Source organism: Egretta garzetta, unplaced genomic scaffold (genome assembly GCF_000687185.1).
Source record: "Egretta garzetta isolate BGI_Z169 unplaced genomic scaffold, ASM68718v1 scaffold215, whole genome shotgun sequence".
In the NCBI taxonomy this organism is placed as follows: domain Eukaryota; kingdom Metazoa; phylum Chordata; class Aves; order Pelecaniformes; family Ardeidae; genus Egretta; species Egretta garzetta.
In genome coordinates, this window is record NW_009259719.1 from 4,425,207 (window position 1) to 4,443,367 (window position 18,161).

Consider the following 18,161-nt stretch of genomic DNA (forward strand, 5'->3'; position numbering starts at 1 on the left):
AGAAAAGAAAATACTTGATAAAACCTGTGGCAATGTATAAACATATTATATTAGCATCTCTTCCTTGTAGGTTGTTGCTAGCCATAAAAAAAAGAATAAAGTTCGATTAAGATTTTCAAGACTTCATTACTTTGCTTTTCTTGAAGCTGGTAGGGAACAGGTTTAAATGCTTAGAATCATCACTTCTTTCAACTTATCCTCACTCTTTCTTAAAGAAAAGCATGTTACTTGATCAACATGCTGGAGATTCATGGCTGAAAACCTGTTTTCTCCAACCTTCATTCATTTCCCATAATAAAAATGCATGGATATGTTAAATATGTAAATGCTTAATTATACTAAACTTATTTGATGTCCTTTAAAAATCTACTGTAGTGCACCAGACAGGTATTTATTAGCGCTTTAATAAAGAAGTGATCTTGATCAAGTACCCCCTACACATATGATGAGGCTTCTTCACAAAAAAAAAAAAAAAAAAAAAAAATTTCCTGCCTTCACTACTCCATCACTACAAAATCTGTACCAATCTTCAAAACATTCATTTGGCTAAGTTGAAAGTTGCAAAGGTCAAAGTACTCATGCTACATTTTCTTTCCTAACTGTTCTCTCTACTTCACAAAACAAGAATCTTTGGCTAACTTGGGCCATATCATACAAATTAACAAGTAAATCTAACCTGTCACACCTTACTAAAATGGCTGTGCAAAGAGACATCTAAAATATTAACTACAGAGGTAGGGAAGTAACAATTTAAGTAAACATGCAACTGGAATACAGATTGCACATTGTAGAGGAGACAAATGCAGCTTCATCAATAACTGGGTTGTCATTCAAAGGGAAATGCAATCTGTACACACTTTGTACAGATTTACTTTAATGTCAGGCCCACATTCCTACCTGAAAGACTAAGAGAAAAAAATGGGGGTGGGGGGGGGGTGTGGTGTGGGTGTGGGAAACGTGGGCTTTATAATATTTTTCCTGACACCTGGAACAGAAAACTGAGCCACATTACTCAAGGGAGAGTGTCACCACAGAGTGGATATAAGAGGCTTACAATGCTTTAAATGCTTTTTAATACTTTAATGAAAATGGATTTTTTTCTTTCAGGTAAGTAGTTCTCACACTGTGGTCCAGAAAATAATAGTAAGAGGTCCACAGCCAATGTGTGAAAACTAACACTGTGTTTACAATACTGCTTCCCTCCCCAGAAAAGATGTTAGGGGGACGGGGGGGGAGAAAACTCCCAAAAATAAGAGTCACACTGTTTCACTGAGAAAATGTGTAAACCAGACACCAGATAGCTTTTCTTTTTTTTTCCCCCAAGACTAATTGGATTTTCTGAAAGTCTGGCTCTTTGGAAGCCTGTTACATTCCCGGCACATTATGGAGAAGAATTTCTGCAACCCATCCCTGTATGTGAAAGAGCATGTTCATTTGCTACCCGTAATCCCATTGAACATTCAGCACCAACACCACTAAGAAGCACTCATTTCCCAGGCTTCTTTAAGCCCTAAGGCTGAAGCAGTTTCCTGTAGCCTACCAAAAAAAATCCTTATGCTCCATTCCCTGAAGATGCTCCCAGGTTTCATCTTACCTAGACAGGCTGTGCATGGGAACAGGATAGGCTCTGGCTACAGCCCAACTGCCCGAGGCAGCAGACTGCTGCAGGTGGCAAACCAATCGATCTGACTTAAGCCTACTGCTTGGAAAGCCAGGCTGGCTGCTACTGCGCCTGGGCAAGAGGTCAGGGTGAGCAGGGCATTCATTGCCTGTGCTGGCAGAAGGGAACCCTCAGCAGAAGCAACCACACTCAGCTGTTCCCCCAAAAAAGGACCTAATCTCTTTCCAAGTTCAGCCCTGGCCCATCTGCCCCAAGTTAGTATAATTTAACCCTATTTATTCTGCTGAAAAGCCTGTTTGCCCTTTAGCTCACTACAAGTGAAGTGCAAGTGATAAGGATTGTCTAATCTTTTAAATTTTCTTTTTTTTCTTTCTTTGTTTTGTTAAAGTTTAGACATTAAAGAAAACTCGATTCAAAGAAAGACATTCAGCATGGCATCCTCAGAGTAGAAATATTCCATTTGAAAACATCTGAGCCTTATATAAAGACAGCAAAGTAGCTCTTCAATAAATACTTTCAAGACAAATGGAGGCTGGGATACTGATCCTGTGAAAGCAATTTTTATTTGGAGTTATTGAAACAGCTGCTTTCCTCATGAGATAAAAAGCTCCAGTCAAACATATTAAAGTAATTTCTTATCTCTGCTTCTAAGAACTGTTTATTTGCTACATGTGATGTCTACTAGCAAGATGCAGTTGCAAGAACTTGGGTGGTGTGTCCGTGTGTTGGGGGGGATTTTTTTTAAGGATCATTTAATGGGAATTTTTGATACCACCACTCACGTATTATGGGTTAAAAAAAAAAAAAAAAAAGAAAGAAAAATAAAGAGAGAGAGAGTATATACTGCCAGAATGGTAGAAGTTCAAGTTTACTCAGCATAAATTAATAGCACGGTTTTATGCATGCTTCCAGCAATAGATGTTGCATTAAGTAATACCTGTCCTTAGTAAGGTCAGGTGTATATATAGCAATATAAAGGAGTGGTAGAGTGAACTGTTAAAAATTCAGTCCCTGCAACCATCAGCAATATACATCTCCTCTTTCCACATAAGGGAAAACTGTTGTAATATGAAATACCATGACAGCAATTTCTAACTGTTTCTGTTTAAAGTTAGCATATGGAAATAGATATTTGCTCGCTAAATAAAAAAAGTTCTAACATATTTGATAATGTTTTTATTTATTTTGGTGCTAATGGTGCTTATTCTGGTAGTAACAGATGTGATTATCCTTGCTTCCATTCAGCTGAGGAAAATATTTGACATTAAAAGATAAAGAATAGAAATTTCTGGAAGGAATGTATAGTAACATCTCCACACCTGTGTTGGGCTTCCAAAGTATCAGGCATATGTATACACGTATAAACAGTAGTATATATTTTAAAACATTGCCTGCCAATTACCTGCTCTACCAATGCAGAAAGTTATGGTTATATGTTGATAATGGCTGTTTGACAAAATACATAGTGTTTGTTGTGATATTTTTCTTGTTTCTGTTTTATCCTTTAATAAACAAGAGTTATTACCACCAGTGAACATGCAAAGGAGTATTTACCTTGGTAAGGCTGGTTGAGAAAGTGCAATTTCATCTACTTTCATCTGATATTACAATGGACACTTGGCAATTACATGGAAAAAACTACAGGAGAAGCCTAGTACATCTTCCAGGCTCACAGAAATGAAAGTAATAGCCCAAACGATTGAACTCTCATGATGAGTTCCAAAACACAGCTAAATACTCTGATAGCTCTTGACCAGTTTTGGAATGTGCAGAGTAACAACATTTTAAGATGTCTATTTTCTGTAGACATGACCAAAAGACTATGAATTCAAGAAAAACTTTTCCGGGCAATTCAGTGAGTTTTTGATGACGTCCCCAGGTAATTTTGCTATGTAGGTATATTCAAATCACACAGTATCAGATCTTACAATAATATCAAACAAGTCAGAAAGCTGTTTGTAACTATGAATTCAGGAGCATAACTGAATTACTCATTTAGGATTAAGTGGTTGTCCATCTCCTTGACAATTTTTACTTTATATTCTGAGCTATCCTCTGGGCAATGGCACTTCTGTGCCTTCCAGTGTTTAGGCAAATAAATTAACTTCATTACACAAACTAGAAAAATAGTAAGAACATATAACTTCACAGAAGTTAAGAAACAAATGAAGACTGACAAAGTCATAGTATATAAAAATACATGGAACTATTACATGTTACCTATCTCAAGTTTATTCTCTAGTTCTGTCCTTTCAAGGGAAGAACTCACTAATATGAATAACTAGAAAAAAAGGTCCTATTTAGTTATTCTCTGAAACCCTGGATGTATTATTCAATTTATAGGCAAAATAAAGCATGAAGTGACTCCAGAAATAAATAATAAAAAAATAAAATTTAGCTAACTCGAAATTATATTGAAGCCTACTCTGAAGAACAAAACATGAAATTATACTTGGCTATTTTGAATAATTGAGCACTGTTCATAAAAATTTGAGCATCATCTGGGTGGCATACAAACTTTTTGATCAACTAAATTAAAACGAATCTGACATGAAGTAGCATATGCGTGTATGGTAATCTGCATTTCGATCAGTTGCAGAGTGATGGAAAGGTTAACAGCAGGATTAATTCCAGGCAGTACATCTGGGCAATATAATTGAATCTTTAGCTTCAATTCTAGAACTTGCACAGCTTTCATATGGCTCATTAGATGCACCCACAATAAAATGCTCATTTAGAAAACTGCATCACAGTTCATAAATAAGGGCCTTCAACACTAAATGATTAGAAACAATTCACGTCATCCCACATAGTAGCCAAACGATATTTAGATAATCTAAGAATCAACAGTGGAGAACATCAAGAATACTAAGGAAGCAGCCCGTGAAGAATAATTCCTGTAGAATGTAGGTGTATATGTAGGTAAAATGCAAAGAACTCGTGAATAATACAATGGAGTAAAGTTCACCATAACCAGATCAAATCAATTTTGTCTTCGTATACATAAAAAGATCTAACAGTGACACACTTAGAAGTGTGTTTTCAAACCTATGTTTTCTCCTTCCTGTAACATCTCATTCACTTTGTCAGCAAAAACAAACTACCACACTGAACATTAAGCACAATTCAGTGATCAGTTGAAACTTTTCTGATTTGCCTTTAGTAAAAAAAAAGATCATAGTATTCAAAGAAAGATGCAAGACTGCTGCCCTCTCCAGCCACAAGCAAGACTCAGTATAGGTGGACAAGTCACTTTAATTAGAGAGGAAACTTATAGCAGGGAAGCATTTCTACAATAACACAAGTGGCTTATTTTAACAAGCCTTTTCCTCTACAAGAAATGCAGGACTTTTCAACTATCTTATTTCATATTTTTACATGGCACAACCAATTTTACCTCACCCATCTAAGAAATGTGAGGGAGTAATACTTGTACAGAGCAACTGCATTTGAATGGCAGGCAGTAAACTAAACTTCAAGCCGCAGATTCATATTGCAAGCTCCCTTCAAATAAAAATTTCACTGAAATCACAGTATTTTTTTTTTCCAAAAATTGCCACTAGGATGTAATTAATTTGGATGCTTTCACAGAACTTTCTTGAATGAATGCATTATTATTTTGAGACACCTGTTTGGAATGCTCTATTTTTATTCACATAGTATTATATTTGTTTTCATTTTTTTTGAGATTTTGTTTCAACTTTAGCATTAGTTCGACTTAAAAATGCATTCTCTTCCTCAGTAATTCTTGGTAACAGAATAATAGTTCAATTTAAAGCAACTGAAGTACTTTACTTAAAGTAATTACTAAACTTTATTAACAGTATAATTTTCAGTGATTTCTGTATTTTTCCATTAAGTTTATTCAATCAAATTTACTAGGAGCTTATTTCTTCTTCTTCCTACTGAGTCATATAAGACTCCTTTGAAATGGCATAAGGAGAATAATTAATAAATTCTAATAATGGAATGCATTGTACTAGGAAAAGATCATTATAGCCCATTGTTACGCACCGCATCCTATCTCTCTGCTGTTTTGTTACTTTCATTCCTTACCTCTTTGTTGGCTCTGTCTGCTTGAACTAATGTTCCATTCAGACATGGCTCTACATAGTGAAGTTCTTCATTATACTATAGAGAAAAATAAAAAGTATGATGAAAAATTTAATTAAAAGCTTTGAAAAATACAATTTAATTTAATTATTTAGAACTAGTGAAACATGCACATGAAGCAAGAATAAAAAGATTCAGTTCATTTTTAAAAACTGATTTTTACATGATTTTTTTACATGATTCTTAACATTTCAGAGGTTTATACTTTTAAAAAGGAGCATTTAACTGAATGGATGCCAACACTCAGGTGGAGTTAATGGGTACTATATACATTTGCTGTCATAAATATCCTTCAAGTTGAAATCTGGATAGTATTAAGAGGTCATGTTTGATACATCACTGTCACAATTCCCAATTCTTTGCTACATATAAAAAAAGTCCTGACAAATATTTGAGACACTGGCTAACATTTTGGATGGTTAACAGTGGAACAATTATGCCAAAAAGTCCATGAGCTTGAATCAATCCTGGACACACCTGACAGTAGTCAGAGTTTCAGTCAAGCAGAGTAACTTGTTCTACACTGTCATGAAGCCATGACAGATCTTTAAGGAATTATCTGCTTATCTTGCAAGGTCTAAGTTAGATAGCCCAGACCTATTTTCAAAAGCATCTTCAGAATTAAAAGAAAGTAACGCTCATTTACAGTCAGTAGATCTTGCAGATTCATGGATGCATAAGTCATCTGATTGAAAATTGGACTTGATTGTTTGAATCTTTTAAACCTTTCAACACAGGTCAAATTAATACAGAAGTACCTTCAAAAAGTCCACATTAGTTGATCAGATAAGTGTTTTAACTTAATTCCTACTCTTGTTAATTTAAACTACACTAGAAGTTATCATAGATACCATACTATATTGCCTTTGCATTGAGGTTCTAAAGTGGTTTCACCCTTTCATAGGCATTAAGTGAATCAGAACATCCATAGTAAACAACAAAAAAATTACATGTTAAATAAAAAAATAATCAGGAAAAACATTGCATTACATTAATATATGCACTTCCTTTCTTCTTCGTCCACCTCAGTGGAAATAAAAAAAAGCTTTACAATGACTCATTCCAGAATGCTGCTTAGACAAGGTTCTCTGTCATGGCAGGTTCTCAGTGTCTCTGTCTGCCTGTAGCTCTGATTTTGTTCTACTCTCTTCAATTTAACACCCTCCTTTCTCTACACATATGCCTAACCACAGACCCCTGCAGCCTGCTCCACTTCAGACACCTGCCATCACCATTCATTTTAACAGTGCACTACTCACCACACTCATAACTACACAACTACTGTAGCAAAAAACCGTATCAAGTTATTCTCGAGGTGTTGTGCTAAACTTGTCCCTCAGCTGTAAGGAAATACTAACCCAGAGTAACTCCCCTTACTATTGCTGGTTATAGAGACTATTTACATCAGCATCAGCATAGTAATGTTTGATTGTATAGGAACAGACAAAAAGGCTCTAAAGATATTTACACATAATTTCTGCAGCAGATTTGCATGCTTTCCTAATTATTTTATTCCTATCATCATTATTCCAATATATAAGAGCCTGTGGACAAGCCTATTGCCCCAAAGGTAACACGAAAAACAAGGCAAAAACTCCTAGAAACACTCTAGAGTGACTGGCAGTGTCCTGCGTGCATCTCAGTGTCATAACAGCTTATTGATCTGAAAAATGATGTACTTTCCCCTTTAGTTTCTCTCTTCAGATGCTTTCCAATCTATCTCCTGGCTGTCACTGCGAAATAATAATGCCAAATCCACACAGCATCTCTTATTAGGGCTTGATTTCTGTAGCTGTCATTGGAAACTGTATTAACATATATACTTTTCTTTATATGATACCAAGCACAGTGTCGTTAATTGGCCAACATGCAATAAAATACTAAAGTCTACCTGTCTCAGTCATGGTCTCAGTTTCAAACATCTGCAGGCAAGCAACCTCGTAGTACCACAGTTGTATTTTTTCCAGGCCTATCACCACCAGCAGATAGATGAAACTACTTCCTACTCTATCAGACCTTGCATCTAAGTAGCATAATTTCAGTCCATTAGATCTCTATAAGATTTATTTTAATTACTGTTTTGAGTAACTCATATCATCATGCTATTCCCACACACACGTAGCTTGAATGTCTGCTAGCTGCACCATAACCCAGATAGATTCCCAGTAGTTTCCCACTACACCTTTAGTGTTATTCAGTTGCATAGTATAAAGGATGCCCACACTTTCACACAAAGCATGCTTAAGCAGCCCCATTTTACAGAATGAACCTACTTCAAAAAAAGGATGAATAAAAATGTTCATTGTCACATAAACAGCACAATTACATAGATGGTATGTGGACAAGGCACTTCCACAGTCACTATGAACATAAGAAAATGTAGATATTCATCCTTCTGAAACCCGGCCAAACTGTGACGCTATTTGTATTTGTGGCATCTAATTCACCTTGAGATTATTACTATCAAAAATATTTTAAGTAATCTGCTATGTATGGCAGAAAAAACTGGTTTATGCCAGGGTGTGTAAATGAGTATTTTATGTAACAGTGTTCTAAGGATAACAAGCATAACCTGGAAGTGTTGTGCTTGTTAGAGTTCTTCCTCTACTGTACAGGTATAAACAAAAGCATAGTAAGAAAAACCTTTTTATATAAAAGTATAGCGGCTTCTGGTGGTTTGAATTCTCGCAAGGGTGCATTTTTATGATCTATTTTAATTTTTATATTCTTTACTAACTGTATACACTTTTTTCCTTTTTTTAAAAAAAACAAACATTAAAAAAAATGAGATTGAAAACTTCACTGGACAAAACTATTTCAGTTCCAACAGAAATTCCCAAAACAGCAAACATCTGCCTCTCTAAGTCCATGAAACTGAGAAATTCTGATGCAACACGTGAAAGCATACAAGCAATGTTGCTGCTCAAACTAGCATATCCACTTGATAAGATCTTTAGTACAACTGTCAGGTTCCAGCAAAATACCCAACTTGTGCTTCATAGCATATATTGGATTTCTTTGGCCTTGTCATAGTATGTTTTGCAGTGTTATTGGTGATGTTTTTCTTTTAACTGTGCCAAACCTTTAAAGTGGAAAAGGAAAAAAATTCTCCTCCCCCCCATCAGCAATTTGGACTCAGTTCTGCAGCTTTTCCATGACATTTAAAATTTTCTGTTTAGTGAAATAGCTTCCTGATCTTGATTCATAGAATCATAGAATCATTTGGTTCGAAAAGACCATTAAGATCATAGAGTCTGACCATACCTGTCCACCACTAAACCATGTCTCTAAGCACCTCATCTGCCTGACTTTTAAATGTCTCCAGGGATGGTGACTTGACCACTTCTCCGGGCAGCCCATTCCAGCACCTGATAGCCCTTACAGTGAAGAATTTTTTCCTAATATCCAATCTAAACCTCCCCTGGCACAACTTGAGGCCATTTCCTCCCACCCTATCACCCACTACCTGGGAGAAGAGACCGACCCCTACCTCACTACACCCTCCTGTCAGGTAGCTGTAGGGAGCGATAAGGTCTCCCCCTCAGCCTCCTCTTCTCCAGGCTGAACATCCCCAGGTCCCCCAGCTGGTCCCCATCAGCCTTGGGCTCCAGACCCTTCACCAGCTCCGTTGCCCTTCTCTGGACATGTTACAGCACCTCAAGGTCTTTCTTGTAGTGAGGGACCCAAAACTGAACACAGCATCTGAGGCACAGCCCCACCAGTGCCGAGTACAGGGGCACGATCACTGCCCTGGTCTTGCTGGTCACACTATTGCTGATACAAGCAATCAAAAAGCTGATCAGTAACTGCTGACTTTGTCAGCAATACCCAGTACAGATCTCTTGTTAATTTACCTCAGTAAAAGCCCACATTTTGCATTTCAAGAGTCTTGCTTTACACTGTTTTCTTATATTTCCTAGTGTTGCATAGTCCCATACCCCTATATTCTGGCATATGACATCTCTGCAAGTTACAGATGTGACAGCTGTGATGCAACAGCTGAGAGAGCTAATAGCTGTGAATAGTCTGTGTTATGCTGAGGCAGGGAGGGAGAGAAGTAAAAACCAATTACTTTCCCTTTCTGAGCTCCTCCTCTAAAACCTTGGTCTACTTTCATCTCTCTTGTAATTTAAACATTTGATTACATTGATTTTTATTATTATTTTATTTACTTAGTTAAATTTATCTGTTTTATTAGTTCACATTATTTTATCACTCTAGTTATTTCTTTGCACAACAAGCATAAAATGAATGTGCTAAAATCTGAACTAAGAGGAACCATATAGCTAGCTAGCCAGCTGCTGGCCTGCATTGTATAATCAGATACTATTTGTATTCTGAAAACACATAGGTGTGCTAGAATCATACATATCTCACAAGTAGTTGACATTTACCTTAGAATTTTTCACGTTTATCGTTTGTCACATTTAAACTGTCTGAGGCAAGGTCCACAGAAACAAATTAAATTCACTTTTTGTTATGCAACAATACACAGTTTTATCTTTCACACTATATTAGGCATACTCAGATATCCAGTACAGCCCAACCTAACATTCAACAGTGAAGCCAATCCAGAAAAGGAACCAAAGGAGTTGATATTTCCAAAGTTCCACTAGTGTTACGACATGCAACAAGTGGCACACGAGCGCAGCCCGCTGCTTGGAATAATCATGTGGAGGTTAGCAAGTGGCTACCTTTCTCCTTCACAGCCTGCTCACACGTCAGTTGTACAGAACCTGATCATTCAGGTAGGTCAGAAAGGTTAAGTTTAGCCATAATCTATCCTGCATGACTACAAAGACTCCAAAGGAGAGACTAAACAGCAACCATTTATAATGGAAAATTCTACAAACTAAAACCAGGGAACTATGCTACTGTGCTTTGAATTAACAAATTATTCTAATCAATTTGATAAAATGGTGTGACTAAAGCATTAAAAATTAATTTAATATTCTTGGCTCAGTTAATATTTTCTTAATTTAATGTAGAGTTTACATTTTTATAAAAGCATTTAAAAATTCCAGCATTTGGAAAAAATTAGTACTCATTTTATGATAATATTGTTAATTTAATGCATGACTTGGAAATATACTTCAAAGTGAATTGGAAAAATATGCCTTCTCTCTTGTTGTTGCAGGCATCCCTGTTCATGCACCAACGAACTGACCTTAAATTTTAACACAGACCGCACAAAATTGCTCTTGTCTTTCAACAATTTTTCACAATTCAATCATCTACTCCATCAATTTCAGATAGATTTTAAGACAACCTACCCATGAAAGCTAAAATTATTTTTAACATCATCCTTTTATGTTTGTTCTCTGGAAAGACCAGCACTGAATTCTGCTTTATGCTATATATGCATATAAAGTTAAAAGTACATTTAGTGAAAAACCAAACGCATATGAAACAATCCAGCTAACGTACTGCTAGTGGCTTTGGGGTTTTGTTTTTTCTTGGCATTTTTTTTTTCTTTTTCCTGTCCTACTGCATATTTGTAAGTGTTATTTGAGTTTTTAATGATGTTAGTATGTAGTGACCAAAAGTCCCATTACAGTTAATGAGAGCCCTAGACATCTTTTTGCATATGGAATACTGAAATGTATAACAACCACCTGAAAAGAAAATTGAAAAGCTTTTAAAACTTTTTGTACACTGAAATATTTTGAAGGGGAAATAACAAATTACCAGAGTTGATGACCATAAATTTTGCACAAATGCTTGTCAGACTTCACTTTTTCATCTGCTAAATTCTGTTTCCTCTTCTTGCACTGACACAGATATTGATTTCCTCAATGCTCAAGTCCTTTCCATCCTTGAGCCTCACTGTCAACAGAGCCCTGTCTTACACTGATCCAGCTTCTCTAACCTCATGTTCTCTTTTGTCTAACTTTAAAGTGCTTTTACTGTAACAAACACAAAAGTTTCTCATCTGCTTGCGGATCCCTTCCACTTGCTTCATTCTGGTTGTTGCTCATCTGTAAGTCCTCTCTTGCATCTTTCATCACTATTTTCCTTGCATTTCCTTCTTTTGCCTCAAAATGCAGACGTGCTTTAGGGTTCTCCCCTCTTGTGACAATGACAGAGAGAACGTTTTAATCTATTTGACTCCTAACTCCCAACTCAGTTCCTCGCAGAATTCTCCTGTTAGCAAGAATTTGTTCAATTAATCACTGTTCATAACAAAGCCATCCTGACAATCACTCAGGCCAAAACCTGCTTCATCTAGTTGGTGTATTGTTTTTCCAGATTTCCCACAAAAAGCTTTGTTTCCACCTCAAACTCTGGTCTGGGAAGAGGTACTTGGTCATTTGTCTCAGACTTCCAGACATCCAGCAGTCCTTGCAGAGCAACAATTTGGATAGGCCTTTCAGAAGAACAGCCGGTGTGAGCAAGTATCAACTGCATGCTATGTGAAGAGCAAGTCTTCAATATTTAGGCACAGTGGATCTATTTTTGGATACACTGCAGAGCTGGCCAGTTTTAGATACAGTGACTTGCTACAAACGCACAGATCTATGTTACAAAGGGGATTTCTCATATGGACATATGTATATCTTACCTTCAAATGAAACTGCTTTCAGATCACCAGGCTATGTCTAAATTATAAAGAGTAATATATAATTTCCCTCAAACATTTGTCTATAGATAAAAGCTATATGGGATTTTCAGTGCTTTCACATTAAGCAGCCTCTTGCATGGGCTTTGTTGCCTCATGTTTTGATCACTGAAACATCCTCTCCAGTCTTGACAAAGATTTACCCTGCTGGCGCTATTCAGAGCAGTGCTTCATAAGTAATTTTTACTGATCATTTAGATCACAGTAACCCTGGCTTTACTGTGTACCCTTACTGTCTTCCTCTAACACACCAAATCTTAAAAGGAGTTCATAATCCAAGCCCCAGCCTACCTATGCCATTCCTCACTGAAACGTCCACTCCCTTCCACAGCACCAGTCTTCTGTGACCACTTTGTTACTTGTTCAAGCTAACAAATTTTATGTTTTCTTTACATGTTTTTTTCATTGTGAGACAGCAAGGATTATATTGTGACACTTAGTCCAAAACAACTCCTTAAAAACTCTTCTTCCAAGATACCTTCAAGGTGACAGGACAGCAGTTTACCCAGTTTTTGTCACCCCTGTCATGGTCTCCTTGTTTCCCCCTGCATTGCTGTGATACCTCTTTCAATGCAGTGAATAACTTCAGGTTCATATTTGCACAGTAACTAAACTATCTCTGTCCTGGTAAGAATAAAATCGTGTTCTCAGTTGATATTTCTACTTATTTGAACAAATAAACACATCTTCGTCCTAAAAGAGGTTTTAGAGAGGAAAGAACCTTCCAGTGAAAAAAATTACCTCAGAGAAATGCTACAATTACCACAGTCATTACAGATCTTTCTAAATATTAAGACTTTCTTATACTAGCCAACCTACGTATCAGGGGTAAGCAGGAGAGGGCTGCGGTGGCAGCCTGTGTGGGAGAGAGCCGTGAACTGCCCTGTGCCTGCCACAGCTGGTTCCAGCAGTCTGAGCAACCTGTGAGGCACCAAAACTGCAGCAGCAAGCCTGAGGCGGCTGCAGCGCCCTCATGCAGGCAGGCGTAAGGAAGAAGCCATCAGGTGCTGGAAACATTTTGAGACACAGCTGGAAATGTGTCATGCTGAATGGGGTTGTGCTTCTGGACACCATGATCTGCAGGTGACCCACACTGGGGCAGGGACACCCCTGAGGGACTGCGGCCATGGGTGACCCAGGCTGAGGTGGGGACACCCCTGAGGGACTGCAGCCCATGGCAGACCCACGCTGAAGAGAAAAGCAAAGAGCAGCAGAGGAAAACCAGTAAGCAGTGAACAGCACAAGTCAGAAACTAGTAAACATAGAGCTGCTGACAGGACTTCGACCTCCTGTACTGCCCAGCACCTCACCCAGGAGAGGGGAGGGACTGAAACCAGCAGCGAAGGTAAGGGGTGCCAAGACCCCGGCGTGGGGAGGGGAGGCACGGGGCAGAACTTGAGCCTGGGCAAGGGCGAGGAAATGCTCAGCTAGGTGTTTCTTTCCTTTTCTCAATACCTGAATTGGTGATCAGAAGTTTGTGTTAATTGGCAATAAATTGCATAAAAATTCTGTGACTCCATGCTGGTTTATGCGCAGCTCAGTTAATTTTCAATTAAAGTTTAAATTGAAAAAAAGACATTTAGTTATTTCATACTTGCTTTTTTTGAAGTATTTACACAGTATTTCTGCCGTATTACTCAGGCAAAACTATTACTTTGGATTCTAGCTACATACATTTTTACATTTTTTTGTTATAGATGAGCCTTTTGGTTTTCTCAAAGTAAAAAGGACTTGACTTAAACCCTCCCCCCCCCCCTTTTTTTTATTCCTACATCACTCACAGTAACTGTCACAACTACTGATAAACACAGAGATTATATGCCAAAAAATGGCTGGTCAAGTATCTTTAATAATTACTTAGTTGAAACATTCTTTCAACTTACAAAAGTTATTTAGATTACAGTTAATCACAATTTTTCTGAAGGACAGTAAATCTTTTTTTTGATACAGTAAGTAATTATGTCTTCTACTACATGAGTTTCTGCTAATTATGCAATTATCATGCAAGGAGATTAACATGAAAGATATTCTGAACTAACTGCTCACCGTTGAAAATACAATAAATGCACACATACATCAGGCATATATACTTCATTCTCCATACAATCACAATGATTTGCAGCTGTGTCACTGGGGTCATTTATTTTAGTACACAAAATGCACTTCCCTTGTAGCAAAATAAGGTCAAAATCCTACTTAACATTCAAGAGTTTGAAGACATTTTTACTATTGTTGCACCACATATTTATAAAGTATTAGCAAAAGAATATCAGCAAAGGAGACTTTATAAAAACACCAATTCCTCCTCCCTCTCCCCTTCCCCATCCCCCAGCCAAATCGTCATTTTGATGTCAGTTTTGGACTTTTTAAAGCCATCCTTACCTGCAAGATTTATCCCATTACTATAAAATACTGTAAAACAATCCTCTTGTCATAGATTTAAAAAATGTACCTGTACCATGGAAAACTACCTACCATACACAAATAACAGGAACTACTGATGATCTATTTTATCCCTGTTAGAAAGCGCCAGTAATACCTCTTGCATGACTTACCCATACATACATACCTACATTTCAGATTTGCACTGAGGAAAGCATGAACAACGAGAAGCTATACTGGCATTTTATCATGCCATACAAGCTTCAGCAAAAGCTAAGATCTGCTTCTATTAATTCTTACACATTAACCATTTTGCAATTTGCACTGTACTGAAGAAGCAGTGAAGAGGAAAAAAGCAGGGAGGACCCCAAAGTTAAAAATGAAGGTAATTTAGAAAGTTCAGGCAAACTACAAAACAAATTACTATTCTTTGCAACTCCCAAACTCAAGACAACTTATTTAAGGTGTTTCAGATTGCATCTCATAGAAAAACAGTTTGAAAACACTGTCACCTGAAGAAGTTTGCCTTAGAAAATCACAGTGTCTGTCCAGCTGCTTCAGGTGTCATCTTCTATCCATCACCTGCCTGCAACATTTTTCAAGTGTATTGTGCAATGTAAAACATGACAGATAGCAACAAATGATGGAAGGAAAAAAAAAAAAAAAAAGAAAAATCCTGAGACACTCACAGCAATTATATTGAAGAAGTCATCATCTCCAAGGGTATCCAAAATAGATGAAACTGTCTGTTTTGCAATAGTCAAGCGAAGCCCTTTCATACTGCCACTGACATCTACTAAAATTACCACATCTTTTGGAGATGTTGCTGCCTGGATGTACCTAAGACAAAAGACAGAACATCTTATTCCTTTAAATGCTGAACTTCTCTTCCTCTCAAATTTCTTAAACACTGGTAGTCATCTATTGCCTACCATTTTCTATTTCTGCAGTCAAATGCAATGACTCCATTCTCATCAGGTTCCCATTTAATTCCTGTTTAAAAAAAAAAGATATAAAAAGATTAAATTGCAACATTTTCACAGTACCCATTCAAAATGTATCTGTGGTATTGTAGCAAAGTAGCACTTAATGGAATTTCATACTTTAATCTAACAGGCACTGGTGTTAGAAGACAGGAAATGCTGGAAAAATAATTTAATAAAATAGGAACACCAGAAACAGTATTTTTTTCTCACTCCTTTTTAGCCTACTGTAAGGTGAAAACCTTTTTAACCCTACTACAGTCATCATACTACTGTCACTAAAGTATTGTAATACACAGTGATTGGTGCTGGCCAATTCTTGCCAAGCCCCTTTAAAACCTTGAGCACTTACTACCGATGGCTGATCTCAACAGGTCCTGCTATACTAACTGCTTCACTCACAGGTCATACACTTGATGTTTTGCTCACAGGAAAGGTAGTATCTCCAGTTGTGGTCAAAAGAAATATGATAAAAACATCTCCAAGCAAAAAAAAAAAAAAATGTCAGGGCAAACCTTCCTGCTTTTTACACTCATTTTATAGCACAAAACAAGAAACAGCCTTTAAAATAAGGACGAGCATTCTTTACCCTTGAAATACCATGGAGCTTGAGAACTGAACTATAATCTGAAACTAACACAGATGCAGCCATTACTTTCAGTCACTTTCAGATATACAGTCTCATAGTAAACTTGCTCACATTAAACTCAAGACTTCAGACTTTAAAAAGCTTGGATTGCTACACCATGTCAGCTAAAGGAACAGTTCCCACTATGAGCCTGATCCAAATTTTTAGAAGCTGCAGATCAGTTTGTTTAACTTTTTAGTTTATACAGTATGTAGTAAATTTGGTATGTGATTAAACATAAAACATAGTAACTATATATTTTAACCTATTTCTATAGAAATAATACAAGTGATCTATTTGCATTTTATTACAACTGGTGTGAAAGTGAACTTTAAAACAAGTTTTTGAAATCTTTAACTGTAAAGATCTCAGGTTAAGTGGAAGTCTAAAACCTGAACAATAAATTACAAGTCTTACTGTATGCCTCGATAGAGCACATTATCTAAGTTCAGTACTCTATGAAGGGTCTAATCCTTTTGTCACCCTTCTCCAGTCTGTTTAGAAGTTATTTTTCATATGTGTGTATACGAACATCTAAATAGGAACATGTATGAGTACATGAGTTGTCTTGGCGGCTTCACCTCCAACTGAAAATTGGTAGAAAAATCTCAGAACATTGTAAAAGTTGATTAGAAATATCTCTCCCTGAAAAGTAAATCTCTCTCTCTAAAGTAAAATCAAACCTTCAAGTATCTGTGAAAGATGATTTGTGACAATACTCAGTGGAAACTTGCAGCCATAGCATTCTTTGTTGTATTTTAAGAACTTTTATTCTTCTTACCTGGATATTGTCTGAAAAATCCTTTTGCGCTTCCAAAGTACTGCCAGATGAGAGAAGGGTCACGATCAAAATTATCAACAAACACCTTATTTAAAGACTCTGACCAATAAACTAATTTTCACTAAATAGAATCCCTTGAACTCTACCATCTTCAGCTTATTCAGTACCCAAAAATACCCAGTGACTGCAAACTACTGCAGAGCACCTTTTGACTTCCTGTGTTAATTAAGTAATTCAAAATAAAGGATACAATTAAATAATGAAAGTATGGTTAAAATACAGAACAGACACCAGGTCCATTTTAAGTTAAAATTGCTCGTTAGAACATCTATCTGGAACTACTGTATTGCTTGTTCTGGAGAACATAAATGAATCAATCAAATAATAGATTATTGACTCAATTTACTTTCCCTAAATGCATGGAATGCATGGCAACACTTTATACAGTTTTGTTTTTTTAAATCTTCAACTTCATAAGACCATTCTCACTATATCTGAAAGTTTACATGTGGAAACAGAGAGCGAAACACCTTTTATTTCACACTTGACTGAATTATGATATACATACAAACACAAAATCTCATGACAAGTAACACTAAATTTTATTTGGAAAACATTGGATGCAGATTTCACAATAATTACCTCATTATTTTTGATTCCCATAGAAAGATAAATACAAAGCAAATCCTTGATGCTGAAAAATAAACTATTTCTGTTTAAAACACCCCCATCTATCAATTCTTAAAAACCCAGGCTGCCCAAGTGTTTTTAAGCTGCAGATTTGGTTAAATAGTGGGAAATCAGAAATAAATGAACATATCTTTAAAAGTTACTCAATTTCAAACTGTGAAATTATGATATACTATATTCTCAGTTCAATTTGGATGCGAAGTCAGTAGTACAGAAAGAAAAAAACAGAACTAAAATCACAGAAGTATTATTGCATTTGTAAAAGTGTGCATACTTGAATACACAGTAACATTTGCTCAAGCATTTGAAATAATGCTTCCATTAGCTTGCAAAATAATGTCGCT

The 18,161-nt window shown here is 36.6% G+C and overlaps 1 protein-coding gene across 1 annotated transcript in view; it reads right to left on the bottom strand.

The window, feature by feature from the left end:
• Positions 1 to 18,161, bottom strand: part of CACNA2D3 (calcium voltage-gated channel auxiliary subunit alpha2delta 3) — a 474,057-nt gene that overhangs the window by 249,793 nt on the left and 206,103 nt on the right. The window contains exons 8-11 of the mRNA XM_009639329.2: positions 17,128 to 17,238; positions 15,668 to 15,728; positions 15,425 to 15,575; positions 5,678 to 5,752 (exon numbers count right to left, since the gene is read on the bottom strand). Of these exons, the coding sequence (XP_009637624.1) occupies positions 5,678 to 5,752; positions 15,425 to 15,575; positions 15,668 to 15,728; positions 17,128 to 17,238 (398 nt within the window). The remainder of the gene's footprint in view (positions 1 to 5,677; positions 5,753 to 15,424; positions 15,576 to 15,667; positions 15,729 to 17,127; positions 17,239 to 18,161) is intronic.